Source organism: Strix uralensis, chromosome 2, assembly GCF_047716275.1.
Source record: "Strix uralensis isolate ZFMK-TIS-50842 chromosome 2, bStrUra1, whole genome shotgun sequence".
NCBI lineage: Eukaryota > Metazoa > Chordata > Aves > Strigiformes > Strigidae > Strix > Strix uralensis.
The window spans coordinates 51,439,186-51,456,893 of NC_133973.1; the positions used below are offsets into that span (position 1 = coordinate 51,439,186).

Genomic DNA, 17,708 nt, shown 5'->3' on the forward strand with positions numbered 1-17,708 from the left:
TGTACCACTCTGGAAGAGCATTGACAAAAGCTCGTTTATCAGGGGCAGCCTTTGTCAATGATACTGTGGCCTGGGCAGGTGCTGGTTTAACCCCTGTTGGTGTCTCATGTGGGTGGCATTTTGTTACTCTGAACTGCTTAATTTCTAGTAGAAATAGAAGTGCTTCTTTATTTTTAGCATTCTTTGACAAGTATTTATAATGCAAAGAAGAATACTGAATTACTAGTCCCAAATCAATAAGCCACCTAACATGGGCAAAACCTCAAGCAGGGCAAGAGATGGGATCAGGCCCTGGATTGTAAATTCCTCTGATTTTGAGACTTTTTTTTTTTCCCCCCTACCTCTGCCATTTTATGGCCTCTTTAACATTTATTGCTATATAAGTAACAGCACCTATTCCCCATTGACTTGGCTGTGTTGTTAAAGTGTGCTGTATTAAAACAGCAAAGATTTTCAAGTCATGTTTCTCCTTGTTTTATGGGGGAAAAGACCTATCTGCTAAAACAGACTGCATGATCCAAACTAGCGTTACTGAAAGAAATCAGAAGAAACTGATAAAGCCCCAGAGAACCTGGTCTAACCTCAGAGCTGACCCTGCTTTGAGCAGGAGGTTGGAGTAGAGACCTTGTGACAGTACTTCCAACTTGAATTACCCTGTGGTCCAAAGTGGACAACAATGGCAAGACATGTTGAGAAGCAGAGCACCAAAATCTGTCTGATGCCCTCTTGCAATCCCTTTTGATCTCACAGGCTTGTAAATTAAGAAAGAAGTGAGGCATTTGTGTCTTTTTAGTCAACTAAATGCATTAGTTGAGAGGTGACAACAGAGGCAGTCAGTTAAAAAGAGTAGAACATTGGTTCTTACTAGTGTTTTTGTTTTCTGTTATGCAGTAACTGTTTTGGCAGAATCTAATCAAATTAAGAATCTCTTGCAAGACCATGGAATCAATGTTCAGAGCATTGCTGATATCCATCCGCTCAGAGTGCAGCCAGCTCGCATCCTGAGTAACCTCTACACCATGCTGGGTAGGTATTTGAACATGGAAGTCTCTCTCTACTACTGTGTAAGTTATTTTTTAAGGGTAGTGTTTTGGTTTTTGTTTTTCTTGCTTCACACTGTCTCAATTTCTTTGATTTCATTTCTTTTATTTAAATCAGTTTCTTTGATTGAAAAAAATGCATTTGTGCAAAGAAACTTAACAAAATTAGAACTTCTGTCTTAAATAGGGGACTCCAACAGGAAAAAAAAAATTGCCTCATTAGAAAAGGTGGCCAATATACAAGTTTTCCTGTGCCCTTGGAGTTAGGCAAGAACTGACTCTTTTTTTTGTCCTGCAGGAACTACTTCCACAGAGAAACTGTCTTTAGAAAAAATGCCTGGAAAAACACAGAAAAAACCCAAATGTTTTTCCTTTCAGAAGTCAGAGTACTTCTGTTCTAAGTCTGGAAACTGAGCAGTGTGGTTGCCGTTCTACCAGCAGGCAGCCTGGGAAGTTTTCTGCTCAAATCAGGGAAGGTGTGCTGCTGTCAGAGCATCTTTGGGCTGTCAGGTTCTTGCTAACGTTTCCTCCAACCCTGAGCTGAGTCGAGCTGCTGAAGCTCTCTGTCTCTGTTGCAAACCCAGAAGCCTTTAGGGTTTTTTGGGACTTTAAATACGTTCCAGTTCCTCAGCAGTGACCATAGAGACCTGTTTTCCCCAGAGCCTGGCAGCTGGATTGAATAAATGCCCCAAAACTCTGACTGGTTCTAGTTGTTGAAAATCTTTTGATAACCATCTCTTTTGATAATCCTTGCTGGAATGAATGGGGTCTTGGTGGAAAATCTGTTACATGTATGCCTAATTGAACTTAGTTTTACTATTTCAAGCCTGCCATCAACTCACGACTCAAAGCTGTGGATGTTACTGCAAAGTAAAATGAGGTGGGGTGAATCAGCATGGGTAGATTCCTTTGCAGTGTGGACAAGGGGAGCGGTATCATGCTTTGTCAGTCTGGAGCATGTTCCCTTGCAATTTGGGTTACAGGTAATGCTGAGAGAGAGTATGAGGCTGTTCATGAGATGGGTTTGGGTGTGGTTTTTTTTGTTGTTGTTGTGGTGGTGGTTTTTGTTGGGGAGTTTTTTGTTGTTTTAACGGGAAGTTTTTTGGAAGCATCCAAAGTAATAGGGTCTGCAAATAAGTCTTAGAAAGTGTGCCCTTTACATGGAGAAGGGAAATAGCATGTGCTGCTTTTGGAAAAGAATCTGTCTCTTTATCACGAAGAACTTTTAACGAGTGAAACATTTGGAGGGCTTTGCTGAAGCTTACATTTATTTCATAATTATTCATAATAGCTTTCTTTCACTAGTGATGGGGTGAGTAGGATGATTTGACACATTGGTGTATTGTTTTTAACAGTGACTTCTTTGGGAATGTCCACAGTGGTATATTTTCAGGCATGTGGTTGTTTGGCTCATATTCCTTGTCAGAGAGATTCAAGTCAGCTCCTGGCTGCTGGAGCAAAGGATGCAAGTGAGGATCATTTGCTAATAAGCTCCGCTGAGAAAAGTGAAGCTTATTAGCCTGATGAAAAGAATGAAAATCTGTCTTTGTATTTGGATGTACTTTGTATTTGGATTTAGCCTTCTGTGGGAAAGAATTTTTAAGGTTCTACAGTGAAACCACTGCAATTTCTGTTGTGTGTTGATGGCCTTGTTTTTGAAACAGCATACATCCTGTCCTTCTTGGTGGGGAAGCTTTGGCTGCTGAGCAATGACTGTAATTAAAAGACCTGATCCCATGGTCAGTGAAGCCAAAATTTTTATTTTTAATCATGCCTTTGAAGAACTCTAGCTATTATATTGGTGGTTGCTACAAAACGGCCCAGTCTGCAGCATCTCACTTCGTTATCTTTCTTCTGCCTTGCTGATATCAATGAAGCAGATTTCCTTGTCTAAAGTGGTTGTTGTGGAAAACCACACAGGAAACGTTAGGTGAGACTTTTTTTCCTTTCTCTTCTCTTTACAGGCCGGAACAAGAACATGAAATTAAGTGGACGGCCGCACCGACATATTGGAGTGTTAGGCACCTCCAAGCTGTACGTGATAAGAAATCAAATATTTGCTTTTACCCCTCAGGTGAGGATGTAAAGCTGGTGGGGAAGTCACTGCTTACTTAATGGCTAATGATTAGTGAAGCACTTTGCTTTTACCTGCTGTCACTCTACTTTAGGTAGAGCAGGGCTGATAAAGCAGATGTGCTTTGCTTTGTGGGGTTTTTAAGAGCGTTGGATGATCAGCATGGTAGGAGTGCTGATAATTCTCTTCTGTCATACAGAGTCTGGCTTCTTTGGCTTCTGGCGTAGGAGAACACAGCAAATCAATAGTACAAAGTTGTTAGTGATCTCTGCCCGAACCAACATTCTAGCTAATGAAATAGTTTCTCCAGAAATAGTTCACTTAATATATCCTTCTACTGATTGCTTTGATGAAAAATTTAGTTTCACAGAATTGTGCCAAGTACTGTAATCCCCAAGGGACTAAGACATAATCTTTTCATTATATTGTTGAAAGGGTCAGTAGTGCTGAGAAAGGGATGTTTCTGTCTTTGTTTTCTGTTAGTGCCTTTTTCGATGTAGCTGGAAGTTTGGATCTTTCCAGAATTAATGGCTCTTATTTTTATACATTTAATGAAATATGACACACTTATTCCTGTAGACTTCTTCTAGCAGTTGGTACTAGAAGACCAAAGGGTCACCTACTCTAAACATGTGCAACTGGAGCAAAATAAAGAATGCTCATACCTTCCTAAATAGATGTTTGATTAATGTAGTCTTAAATTCCAGTGGAAGACATTCAGTGGACTCCATAGATGGTTTCTGCAGTGCTTCATAATGCCCAAACAACATCAGATTTATTGCAAAAAATGTGAATCCCTTCCCATTCTTCCCCATATCAACTGATCACAAGCAGCTTTGTAACAGATTATTTGTTGTGTTGTTCCCCCCACCAGTTTTCACTTTCACAGATTAGGGCAAATTTTCTTAGAGTTGTGATTTTTTTCAAAATATGTCTTTGTCCACATCTTACTTTGTAAGTAGGACCCAATATTCCAGCTGAAATTTTGCCATGTATCAAGTATGTATTAATATATTCCAAAAGGGCATTTATCTTTGCATTAGCAACACACTGACAGTTCCTACTTATTCTATGTTTGACTAAATCCTCCATAACATTTTCTGTTGTACTTTGTAGCCAGATATTTCCCCCGCCTTTTTTTTGAGGGGGTGGAATTAATGTTTAATTTCACCTTCCTAACGCAGTTAACTCATCTGTGTTGATCTTGACTAACGTCCACAAATTTTGTGGTTTTGTAGATTGTATTTCATCCTGTTCTCTAATGAGAACATTGATTAGGTGTGGGGCAAAGGCTGACCGCATTTAGATAAGCTCTTGTTCTGAAAAAAATGGTTAATAACTACCTTTTGAGAACAGTTTTTCAAGCAGTTCTGCTTCCTGAGATATTTTTTCTTCAGCTCACTAGTGTGAAAATTTACAGAAGTTTAGAGATGTCAGCCATGTTCTAGTAGCTATCATCCAGTTGCTCCCAAAGAAGGAAATTTGACTCCTTTGCTGAGATTGTTTTTTTGATACGACTGTTTGGCCATCTTGCTTTATGATTTTGTCATTATCTTGGCAGTCTCAAACTGGCTTTGTTTTCCCGTGCTTTCAGGCACTGAAATTGGCTTGACAGATCTATGTTATCCTGGCTCTTCCTTTTTAAAGACAGGCAGTGTGTTTGCTTCTCTCTGGATTTCTGTGACTTGTTCTTCCTGAATTATCAAAACTAATTGTGGGTGGCTCAGGGACTGTTTTGGCTGGTTCTGTGAAGTAATTTCTTTGGACTTTGCCAGCTTGAATTTATGTGTTCTTCAACCTTTTCTTCCCATACACAGACTGAACTCCTGTTGCTTTGTTAAAAGTAATATTACAGGTCATAATTGGCTACTTTTCTTCTGTCAGTGAAAACAGCATAGAACGCTTCAGCTTGTCTGTGTCCTCTCTTCCTACCTCCTTTCTTTCTTTATTAACAGACCTACAGTTTCTATGTTTTCCTATTACTTCTGATGCCTTTACAGGATGTTTTCTCCTTGACCCCTATGTGTCTTACTAATTGGTGTTTATTTTACAACCCAGCCTCCTTTTTCAGCCCTCCCCAAGGTTTAGGTGCTTCCTTAAGTTTTGCTGGGGCTGCTTTGACATGCTTTCCATTGTTTGTCCAGATTTTTTGGTTTTCAGCTCCTGAAGTAGCCATAATAATCTCTTACTGTGGTTCCTGGCTTTCCTCTGTAGTAGGGACAGCACACTTTATCATTGTACATGTAATGTACCTTTTTTCCACAGTAACTGCTAGCTTTTCTGTATTCTGCTTGACTTTCAGTTTGTCCCCAAGAGACATACAGTTATTAGTTCCCAGTCCCCACCATGCCCTTAAGACTATTTATTGGGTTTGTTGCTATTTTTAGTTTTTTCTTCCACATCTAGCGTACTTCCATCTTCTAGATCATAGGTTACTGTAATTCATCATTGGGAAGATTCTACTTCATGGGTGTGATTGTCTGCTTTTTTATTTGTATGGCTTTCTTCTTTCATGGTCAACCTACAAGTGTAAGAAAATGGACTCTGCACAAGGATGGGTTTCTTTTTCACAGTCACAGGCCTTGTGTGGTTATTTCGTGCAGTTTGTGTTGTAGTCAAGAATAGCTCATACAGCTTTTGTGAATGGTTTAAGGGAGGAGATGGAAAAAAATAAGGAGAGCACTGACAGCTACTCATATGCCATATTTCTCTGTTCTCTAGTTTACTGACCAGCATCACTTCTATCTGGCTCTAGACAATCAGATGATTGTGGAGATGCTCAAGACAGAGCTGGCCTACCTCACTTCTTGTTGGAGGATGACAGGGAGACCAACCCTGACATTTCCCATCACCCACACAATGCTTGGTAAACTTAATTTTCTCTGTTTCAAGCAGAGTAGATTACTGCAGAGGAGTAGGATGGAAGTTGGTTTGAGGGGAGAGAGGTGGCATGAGTTTTAACATCAGAAGTACAGTTTAACTTTCCCAAGTATATGCTGAATTTAGATGACATGGTAATACTTAATTTTGGTTTTACTCCCTCTTTATGTCCTTTCATCTCCCCATCATCTCCACACTATTTCTGTGCAAAGAAATTTGATAGAAATCCCTTGGAACTTGTCTTGAGTGGGTTGGTTTTTGTTTGCTTGTTTGTTTGGGGTTTTTTGAATAAGTTAGTATTGATAACAGCTGTCGCTTCTATTTTAAATTTGTCTGATTTATTTGGAGACAACACCCAGTAATACAGTTTATTTGGAGATGATAATTTAAGAACGTGTTAGTAAGCTTCAACTCTTCCATTATTCTTTTTTAGTTGATGATGGTACTGACATTCATCCAGCAGTTCTTGCCACCATAAGAAAATTAGAGGATGGTTATTTTGGAGGTGCAAGGTAATGTCAGAACCCTCAAATGGGTCTCTCCATAATTTTTCAATTAAATCCTTACAAGTTTCAGTTTTGAACTTGTGATAGTGCACAGACCTTGTGCTGGAACTCTGCAGAGAGAGAAGTTTCAGCTTTAATTATTATGTGGCAATCAGGTGGTAGCTGGACCTCAGATGCAGTGTGAAAGATCTATCCCCCAAGAGGTGTGCCATCTCTGACTGCCATTAATGGATAAGGGAAAAACACATCAGACCTTTGGAAATACGAAAAACTTGGTCTTGGCTGTGCTTCTGTTTTTAAGAAGTAATTATCTTTCACAGTTATTGGACGTGTTTTAAACATGAATTACATGTAGTACTTGTAAGCTTATGTGTTTCATTCACCTACATATGAAAGCAATTTAGTATGATGCTACAGTATCTCCCTAGTCTCTTTCTGCTTGCCCACCCTCAGTCAGTATCTTCTCTGACAATCAGATGTGCTTTCTGTTTTTTAGCAGCACTGCAGTTCTGTGAAAAGACACTGCTGTTCATGGGAACTTCTCAGCCCCAGTTCCTCATGCATTATCCTTGGAGTTTAGGTCTTTGTTCAGGGTCTCTATAAACATACAGCACCTTGCATAATTAGGCTTTGAGTTAGGCCTGTAGGTGTTACCGTAACACAGTTAAGTTCAGTTAGTAGCTGGAGCAGTAAGTACCCAGCTGGATCGGCAACTATTGTTTTGTGTTTGTTTTTCTTAGTATCAGTATCTGCTGCTTTGTGGTTACCAAAGGTGAATCTAACAGTAGGTTTCATAAATTTTGGAGTTGTTGAAAGCTGAGTGAGCATTAATCAGTATGAAAGTGGTGGATGTTAATGCTCTCTGGCATGTGTTCCTGTTTGCAGGGTGAAGATAGGCAAGCTATCAGAATTTCTTACCACCTCTTTTCATACGTATCTGAGCTTCCTGGATCCAGACTGTGACATAAAACTGTCTGATGACCCTAATGAAGGCCGTAATAGTCCTGACAGTGAATATGGAGGCTATCCAGCAGATTTCTGTGAAAGAGGTAGTGTTTTTTCACTTCAATTTTTTTCTCTGTCAGGTTCTATCAGCAGAGCCTGGGTTTACCTCTAGTGCTCTCTATTTTGTGTGCAGTCGATAGTTGTTCAGGTTTCTCATGCATCAGTCTGAGGACAGTACCTGCATGACTTAATTTGGAGAAGGTATTTGTGCATATTCTTCCGGCGTTCGTAGTATGCATTGACCAGTAACTGCTGCAGTAAAGCAGAGTCTGAAGAGTAAGCAGATAAGGGTTGTGTGGAAGAGTCTGGAGGGAGGAAGAGACTGTGAGGAGTTATAGACAAGAGCTTGTGTTGAAGAGCTGATAGAGTCATAGAATCATTGAGGTTGGAAAAGACCTTTAAGATCATTGAGTCCAATCATGATCTGTGGACTACCAGCAAGATAAAAACCCTTTTGCTTCCTTTCAAAGGGGAAAACACTTCTTAATGTAACTGTTTTCAAAGTGTCAAAAACTGTTTGTTTTTTTTTCTTTCCAATTTGTTCAGCTTAAAGATCTCTTGCTTATGATATTCTTCCATTTTTGTATGTCCTTCTATATAAGCAAGAATAGAGTGATATGTTTGAAAAAAAAAAAGCACTGATAAATTATAATTTTACCTTTAATAAACTTTGCTTTTACATATGTTACACTAGAAAGCCAGGATGAGCTGGATCAGTATATAAATGACGTCCTGCAGAGTACAGCACTGAGGTCATACCTGCCTCCAACTTCAAAGACTATGAATCAACCATCTGTGTTCAGTGCAAACCATTCCACAAAAGAGATACTGTCAATAATGGCCAAGACAAAGGGCTTGGAGGTTCCAGGTATTTCTCCCTGTTATTACTTAGTGATAGTAATAGAAAACCTGTTTTGGGTGCTACAGGGGGTAAGTTCAAGTATTTCAAAATTCTGCTGTTTAAAAAGAACTAGTGGCACGAGTGTGTTGTGGTTATCAAGAAATAAGAATGAGTCTCAAGCTGTTACTGTTGTGTTCCCACAGTATCCCATATCTTGGTGTATACATAAATAACCTGCTATAAAATGTAACATTTAATCAAAGTTAATGTTATGGAAACAGCTGCAGCTTCTCACTTAGGTAGAATTTTAGCACCTGAGTCAGTGAATTCTTTTTTTTTGTCTTTGTTTATACAAAATATTTCTTATCTTAATAAAGTTGTGGTGGAATGAAATGTTTCAATACCAGAAAAACATAAGTATGCGCATGTACTTTCTAAATTTGTAAGAACAAATGGAATAGAGAGAGAGGTCAGTATTCCTAATTATGCTACATTTCTAATAGACTGATTGGAGGATTTACACCAAAGTAATGCTTTGGCTGAATTTGTAAGTAGATTCCAACATATGCATTGTTTTATATGTGGGTATGTAGTACTCAATGCCCTGGTTATGGGAAGGCTTTCCTTAACTTCAGTGTAAATTAATAACTTCCAAGACTTTTTGTTAGGCTTTTCTCCCATCTTTCACGTGCCACATCATCTGATCCTCTATTGAATTCAACATAAGAAGTTAAGAGAACATTAGCCTGCATTTACCATTATCATTTTAATTAGGATAGCTTACCAGTTAGACCATTTTCTCCAGATACTTCCTGTTAAAATGTTTATAACAGTTAGCAGGGTCAGGTCATTGGGCTATAGTTTTCTGAGGCATGGGCTGTCATAAGAGGTATCAGTTGAGCACGTAGCGCCTGAGCCTTTGGCATGGTGATCTCAGAAGCTCTCGGAGCAAGCCTGCGTGGAGATAAGGTTCAGAATGTGAGCTTGTCTCTGAGTTCCACGCACAGCATCTCAGAAGTGTTGCCTTTATATTTTGACTCTTGGAGGTATTTCTGTTGGTTTTGCCTCATGCAGTTGCTTCATGTAGGTGTTTCCAGTTTTTATGTTACTGAAACGGACTTTTTTTTCTTTTTTCTGGTGGCTTTGCTTTCAGCTGTGTCTATGTCCCTTCCCACTAAAGTTCTGAACACGCACCGGAAGTCTCTGAATCTTGTTGATAATCCTCATTTCTTTGAGACAAAGGTAAGCTGTGGAATTTTTATGCTGTTTGTGGTTTTAGGACGCAATACTGTGGCCTTTCCTGTGTTTCCCAGCCAAACCCTGTGCTAGTTCTTATTTTCTTTCCTTCACAGACAAGCCATTCTGTCTGAGACACCGGATAGCTACTCCCTTGTTTTGGAATTTATTTTTTGGCTGGGTGAAGGGTTTTTGCTTAAATAGACATTATCAAGTGGAAAATTTTTAATTGTGTGTGCAAAACAGAAAATAATATAATAGGTGCTTATTTTTAAAGGCCAGAGGTTAAGTCATCATCTTTAGTTCTAACTGGACACACAAAGAGAAGGATGGGATGTTCACGGCCTTTTAGAAGTGTTCTCCAAGAAATGCTACTTATAGTAATGTCTGGGCAGGAGGGGAGTATGTGAAAGGACAGACATCCTTAAGGCACCAGCCAAATCCCACTACAAGGTGTGAAGGAAGGGATTGTGCTGGGCACTTGCTTTGTCTTAGTATGTGTGACCAGCTGCTGAGAATGCTTACAGGAGGTTGTATCCAGCCTCCTGAAGGATTCTGATCTGTTTGTGGAAATGGTATTTTAGGACCATATAAATTTCTGAATAGCTTATTAAACAAAACTTCTCTTCATCCAAGAACTCACTACAGGATTGCATCATCTGATTAATTAGCGTGTAACTTTCATAAGCCTGGAAAATTTATGGTGGCAACAGCTGTATTCATAAAGCACCACATATATACAGGTTAGAGATGGAACTGAAAAAGGTCTAAATTATTTCAACTTTAAAAAAGGTAGTATCCTCCTTTTCTCTTTACAAGTAACAGCAGATGACAGGAAAAGCATGTAAATAATTTGGTTTCCTTCTTTGACAAAATATTTGTTTTGTCATAAAAATGGCTTTGCTTGTTGATTGAACCAAAACTAGAGACAAAATTCCATTCTGGGTGTTGCGTTTCCTGGGATTAGTCTCCTTTTCATGTTTGCAGTAGTCTGGCAAGAAATATGTGATGTGTCTGTATTTCAGGTGCAGAGGTATGTTGTAATTCTGTTGTATTATTGCGTAGTTAAGTTTTGAATCATCTGCTACTTTTTTGAAGATAATTTCTTTGAATCATCCATCTTTGTTATCAGGACCGTGAAAATGTTTTGCACTTACCTAAAGATGCTCATGGTGATTTGGATTGCAGGAAGCTTGTTGAGCAGCTGAAGGAATGTCCAACGCTCCATGATCAAGCAGATATCTTATATATCTTGCATATACTAAAGTGAGTTGTCTGAGTATAAACTTCAGCACCTTTAAGTTTTGTCACAACTATCTGGTTATTCTTGTGTAAAAGCTTTCCACTGTTCAGGGTTGTGTTTTGAGGGAAGAGGTTAAAATATTTTATGCTTTAACAGGCGTATTTTCAGTTAGCTTAATTACATAAATAATTTGGACACAAAAAATAATTTGTGCAAATTTCAGAGCTGATTGGCACACAGTTGTGAATACATACAGGCTCCAAGGCTCAGAAGTGAAATGCACAAATCCTTTCCATGAATGAGAACACACCTTGCAATATTTGTGGCATTCTGTTAAGTTCACAAAGATTTGGTGTGATTTTTATACACAAGAAGAGAAGTGGAGGGAAACTTCATCTTGTCGTTTTCTAACTAAAGGCAAAATGCAATTTGAATGAGTAGTCACTATTTTCCCTCTAATCCCTCTGCATGATTAAGTGTACCACTGGCTAAAACTTGGTGCTCTCAGAACATTCTTGGAAACAGTCTAACCCCAGCAGCTGGGGCTGGTTAAACAGCTGCTATTTAAATAGGTTTCATGGGAACAAAATGCAAATACAAACCAATGGAATCATCTTCTGGAGTGCATTTATTGGGCTTTTTTTCCTGTGCAGGAGAATACTGCTAGAACCTGTCAGGAAGTTAGCTTTGGGTGCAAAGACAGGCATTTGTTCATCACCAATGGTCTTCCTTCCTGCTACAAAGATTGTATTTTTGTTTATTTTAGTCTTTCTCCTGTGAGGACCTCTTTTTTTGATCTTGATTTCCCAAGTAAAATTTTTAGCAGCCTCTCTTAAAGAGCAAAGGAAATCCTGAAAAATTATCATTTTGTAGTTTAACTACATGTAGCACCCTTAATTGCCTGTTCTGGACTTGTTTCACCATGGGAGTCATAGAGTCGTTGAGGTTGGAAAAGACCTTTAAGATCATCAAGTCCAACTGTTAACCCAGCACTGCCGATTCTACCACTAAACCATGTCCCAAAGCGCCACATCTCCATGTCTTTTAAATACGTCCAGGAATGGTGACTCCACCACTTCCCTGGGCAGCCTGTTCCAATGCTTGACAACCCTTTTGGGGAAGAAATTTTTCCTAATATCCAATCTAAACCTCCTCTGGCACAACTTGAGGCCATTTCTTCTTATTCTATTGCTTGTTACTTGGGAGAAGTGTGGTGGTTTAGCCTCTGCCGGGGTCTGAGACCACGCGGCCGCTGCCCCTCCCCCACAAAGGGAGTGAAATACAAAGCCCCAAGACTGAAATAAGGAAAGGTTTAATACAACAGTGCAATAGCAACACAACAAACAACAACAGTAACAATAACAGTAATAGTGATAGCAATGAACAGAGCAAAATAGCTACCAAATACAGCAGTTTGAAGCACGATGTACAAAACCACGAGTGCACCGCGCTCCCGCGTCAGGAAAATGTGACCTGCCAGGATGTGACGTCCGCATGGTATCTGAATAACCCGGCTAGAGCTCCCCCCCCACTGCTGGGGAAACTTAACCCTATCCTGGTTAAACCAGGACAAGAAGAGACCGACAACCACCTCTCTGCAACCTCCTTTCAGGTAGTTGTAGAGAGCGATAAGGTCTCCCCTCAGCCTCCTCTTCTCCAGGCTAAACAACCCCAATTCCCTCAGCTGCTCCTCACAGGACTTGTGCTCTAGACCCTTCACCAGCTTCATTGCCCTTCTTTGGACATGCTTCAGCACCCCAATGTCTTTCTTGTAGTGAGGGGCCTAAAACTGAACACAGTATTCGAGGTGGTGCCTCACCAGTGCCAAGTACAGGGGTAAGATCACTTCCCTAGGCCCGCTGGCCACACTGTTTCTGATACAAGCCACGCTATTGACTTGTATTAGTCTCTGTTGTGCAGGCAGGTGGTCTTCTGCTGGACTCTGTCTCTCCAGCAGGATGTGAAAGGTCATTCTGACGCTTCAAAACATTATCAAAGAGAAGCCATAGTGCAGTGAATTTCAAAACCAGAAGAGGAACAGAAATCTCCTTTGCTTTTTCAGTAATGGCATAAGCAGCATGGAAGCTTAGTTAATAGCTAAGAAAGAGCCAGGGCAAAAAACTTAGGAGTCCCCTGAGGCATCTGAAAAATGGGTGCAGTCTTCAGCAGTGCTGAAGACATTGCTGAATTCTGCTCTGAAAAAGCACCACATGGATCATTCCTCCAGCAAAGTGTCTGTGTGCATGCTCAAAGTCTGGTGGGAAATCCTTTGGGTGGTTGCTTTGAAGTCACAGTCTCATGGCTAAATGAGTGCTCAAGTTAATATGAAAGTTCCTGGTATCAAGAGGGTTTTGTCCACCTATAACCGATTACTGGTGAAGGCCCACGTCCCATGTACTACTAAATTCTGTTACCAAAATGGGCAATGCGATCAAAATCAGACTGCTTGTTGTGTGGTAAGGTTAAGCAGTGTAGCATTTTATCTGATGACAGTTACCTTTTGTGTCTTTTCTGGCAGAGGTGCTGACTGGGACACAGAGCTGGATGGACAGTACGGTGTCACTGTTCATTGCCTACTCAACGAGCTCTACAGAAAGGCAGGCCTCAATCAAGAGTGGGGCTTAATCCGTTATATTTCTGGTATACTCAAAAAGCGAGTGGAAGTCCTGGCTGAGGTATGTAATATAAATAATGCTGGTTCAGTTTCCTGCCTGGAAACAGAGATAAAACTACGAGTTTGCTGGTGGGGCTTGTGCTTGCTCTTCTGGTCTTCACAACATACATAGTGCAGCATTTCTCAGTAAACATTGGTTGCTTTTCTCATCTAAAAATCTTACTACGACATCTTTACCTTTCATCTGTACTGTGAACTGTGCTAATGTTGGCATGGCCTGAGAATGTCACACTGTAAATGATTGTGAAGGCTTTGTTTCATCTCTGTTAATTGGAGAAGCTTAATTGTGTGCTTTGAAAGCTGTAGTTGTCATTGGTTATTGTCTATTGCTATTGTGATAGCATGAAGACTTTTGGAGCACCAGTATGTCAAGGTGCTGGCAATGATGCAAAAACATGCCCTGCTGATTTCCATCCCATTGGGCAGACAGTCTGCCATGTGCGTGGGTGTTCAGAGGCATTAAAATATCTGGCACTATTAAATGGTAACAGGAAAAATCAACTGTAAGGGTACAGATTTGATTTTGAACTTTACAAAAATGTTTCCTCTCAAGTACTCTAAATTATTTGTTTAATTTCCTACTTATCACTGCATATTTCTGAAGAGCTCTTTCTCTAATTCATGGCCATTTTCAAAGCTTTGACTGTCACACCTAGGATGCCTTGTTTTAGTGACAGTCGTATCTGCGGGGAGCAATTTGTGATAATCACCCTGCATGGTACTTCATTAAGCGCATAACCTTTTCCATCCTCAACACATGATGAACGAGCAGTACAGGCATGCTCACAGAAAGCCGTGTATGTTAAATTGAGAAGATACTGATAAAGAATTGGGGAGGAAGAGAGTTTTGTTCCATGTTAAGGGAGGGAAAAGAGACTCTTTGAAATCAGAGGAACATTGCTCTGTGAAGTCTCTCATTCAGGATGCTAAAACACGTAAACTGAACACCCACTTTTAAAGGAGGTTGATCTAAAAGAGTAAACACTGTGGTACTGGGGGAAGCACCTATTTCAGAATGTATCAGAGTGCCGAATTCAGGAATGTGATGCAATATGTTCAGTTTTTGTTTGTTTTAAGAGATATATTATGCAGGATTTTTTTTTTTTAGCTAATACTGCCAAGTTTTTCATTGATTAAAAACGCTTTTTGTCTTAAATAAAAACCAAACATTTATCTTATGATAAAGGATAAAGTCCTTTATTGATCTGCCAGCCCCACTGGAGTCCCTAATCATTATGCTGCTGATTTCACCGAGCGGGAAGCAGGCTTTCAGCCTGGGCAGACTTTCATAGCCCTGTTGACCTCAGGGGACCTTTGGCAACTAATCAGCAGCATTCTGCTGGATCTGCATGTCTAGTAATTAATAGAAATGCACTTAAAAATTGCTAAGGAAATGCTTCATTTTGGGGACTTTAAAAGCTGTATCGCTTCCACATGACTCAGAGAAAGGTCTCTTGCTTTCTGTTGCATTGTGATAGGCATGCACAGACCTTCTGTCACACCACAAGCAACTGACAGTGGGCCTGCCACCAGAACCCCGCGAGAAAATCATTACCACGTAAGTTGGAGCTCTGCCTCAGTTACAGAAGCAACCTGCCCTTCGTCTTCCTGCCAGTACTGTTCTGCTGCTGTTGTCTTGTTTTAAAATTTACTCCTCACCTTCAGAAGGAATTGCAGCCACCCAGGCAGAAACATAGGCACCTTTGCGGTGCAAAGATGTTTCTGGGTGACTTGGTTCCAGTGCTTGTTCAAGAAGTTAATAGCGGGTGCCTGAGTCACTGCTCACCGTGGTTTGCCTTCTTGCAGCCCACTGCCACCTGAGGAGCTCATAGATCTTATTTACGAAGCCAGCGGCCAAGACATCAGTATTGCGGTCCTGACACAGGTATGCAGCACAGCTACAAAGGGTTCTTTCAGCAGCACCCAGTGTGGTGCCAGTGCTTGCTCTGTGGCTGCGAAAGCCAAGAGGACCTGTTCTGAATGGGTGCCCTTATGGATTTGTCCTTACAGGAAATAATTATGTACTTGGCGATGTATGTCCGGTCACAGCCTAGTCTTTTTGTGGAGATGCTCAGGCTCCGCATTGGTCTGATAATTCAGGTGATGGCCACTGAGCTGGCTCGAAGTCTGAAATGCTCAGGTAAGAGCAATTTTATCATAAGGGTACTTAAGGCATTATTTCTGCTTCACCTCACGGGTTGATTTTTCATTTATATGTGTTAAATCCTTTTATTAACTTCGTTCAGCATGCGCAGTTACAAACTTTGAAAATAACTTCTCTCTTTGACTTAATGAAAGATTCCTGTCCCCCCACTGCCCGGTTATTCAAACTGAAGTGGATATTAAATACTTAAGTCCCATGACTTGCAGTAAACATTTGAGGTCCAGGTGATCAAATTGCACGTGTGTGTGTTTTTAGGGACACAGTGCCACTAATGTCAATGAGAATTAGGGCCCTGCATATCTTCTGAATGTTTGACCCTTAATTCATAGTTGTGGTAGTTTTTATTCAAAGTAACTTCTGATCTTCTTCCTTTTATGTGTGAGCCTTCTCCCCTTGAATATGCTTAGTTGAAACATATTTGCTGTTTAGATTTCAGCTAGTGATACGTTATTTTGCCAGGAAGTCAGTAAAAAAAAATTCTTACAGGCCACCAAGATGTTGCATATGCTCTACAAAAACTCAAGTAGTAAGTAACAAACAAGTGATGCAAAGCAGAAATATTATAAAACACTTTTTGGAAGAGAAAAGTGAAACTATAGAGAAATCGTGACTGAAGAGAGATCAGAAAAATTGCTGAAGAATTTTTCCCGTTGGAAGAAGCAGTCGTGAAAAGTAATCAAGTTAATGCCACAAATATATAGTCAAATGCTGACACTTAGGAGCATGATCTGGGCCGTATTTTTGTGGCTCAGCCTTGCTACCGTTTCTAACGCCCTAGCACATCCTAAAGGGTGGTAACTTTGTGGAAGGATATTTTCTGGTCACCACGATTTTCTCCCTTGTGGAATGAAGAGGGGTGGGGTCCCTGGTAGTTGGTTAGGTGGAACCCACTTAGGATGCTGCTGCTCTCTAACTTGAGTGGCTGGCTGTCACTGGGGGGTAGCAGGTTTTTCCCTTAGGAGATGCTGACAAAAGGAGACAAGTAATTTTCTGGGATAATTCTATTTCTGTATGAAGAGTGTCCAGAAAGCCCTGTTTCCCCCAAACGTGTAGCTGAATAGCAGAAGCTGCTTTGTTCACAGGGCAAAGCCTGTCTTTCCTGGGGTCCCTTTTGTTACTCCTAGCCTTAAACACCAGCTGCTTTGTACACTGCCCTCAGCTTCCTTGCTGCCTTCCCGTGTTCTGTGGGAGATTTGTCTGTGCACACGTGTGTGCTCATGTGTATGTATGTGCTTCTTCTATCTCTCACTTACAATCATGATCCTTTAATCAAATAAAACACAAGCCTTCCACACACATGCATTTTTTATAGGATAACTCTGGTAGTGTAATTTAGATCTACATGTCATCTGCTGTTGGGAGCTGGCCATAATGCCTTTCCAGGTGATCTTGCTCTACAACGAAGCAACTCCTTTCTCATCATCAGCTTCAGTGAGAAATTTCGCACATGCTGCAGCATAATATTCGCTAATGCAAATAGTGTTATTTCCATGCAGTGTTTGTTGTTTAATCCTGAAATGTATTTTCTTTGAAATGTGAGCCTACATATTAATTTTTTTAAAGGAAGCGTTAGCCACAAAGGTAAATGTGACTGAACTTCATTCATCAGCAATTTACTTAGGAAAACAAGCTATAAAGCCACCTATAGTGATGTTTGTCTCTTTTTTTTTTTTTCTTTTTTTTTTTAACTAGGTGAAGAAGCTTCAGAGAGTTTGATGAATCTAAGCCCCTTTGATATGAAAAATCTCCTACACCATATTCTCAGTGGAAAAGAGTTCGGAGTGGAAAGAAGCTGTAAGTTGTCCACCTGGGTACTCGTATATGTTAAGTGAGAACTATAAATGTAAAGTTATATTGTTGTATAAGTAGGAATCTACCCTCTTAGCATGTAAAATAGAGGTATAGCTGATGTATTAATCATGGGTGGCCACTACATGTTTATGTCTGCTGTGGAATAAACCAAACAAATACAATGGAAGCTGTCCTGCACTGAAATAAGATTGTATCAAGTTTTCAGTTATATGAAGGGAAACTTTTAAAATGAA

At 40.2% G+C, this 17,708-nt stretch overlaps 1 protein-coding gene across 5 annotated transcripts in view; it reads left to right on the forward strand.

Moving 5' to 3' along the window:
- The window catches only part of PHKA2 (phosphorylase kinase regulatory subunit alpha 2), a 49,016-nt gene that overhangs the window by 17,726 nt on the left and 13,582 nt on the right, over nt 1–17,708 (forward strand). For all 5 annotated transcript variants that reach the window (XR_012627538.1, XM_074858692.1, XM_074858689.1 and 2 more), the window contains 13 exons: nt 892–1,026; nt 3,005–3,114; nt 5,836–5,980; nt 6,428–6,506; nt 7,386–7,549; nt 8,200–8,373; nt 9,500–9,588; nt 10,715–10,848; nt 13,344–13,500; nt 14,978–15,057; nt 15,306–15,384; nt 15,510–15,639; nt 17,356–17,457. Coding sequence is in view for 4 of the 5 variants with exons in the window: in XM_074858692.1 (XP_074714793.1) it covers nt 892–1,026; nt 3,005–3,114; nt 5,836–5,980; nt 6,428–6,506; nt 7,386–7,549; nt 8,200–8,373; nt 9,500–9,588; nt 10,715–10,848; nt 13,344–13,500; nt 14,978–15,057; nt 15,306–15,384; nt 15,510–15,639; nt 17,356–17,457 (1,578 nt within the window). In the remaining variant the exon portion in view is untranslated. The remainder of the gene's footprint in view (nt 1–891; nt 1,027–3,004; nt 3,115–5,835; nt 5,981–6,427; nt 6,507–7,385; nt 7,550–8,199; nt 8,374–9,499; nt 9,589–10,714; nt 10,849–13,343; nt 13,501–14,977; nt 15,058–15,305; nt 15,385–15,509; nt 15,640–17,355; nt 17,458–17,708) is intronic.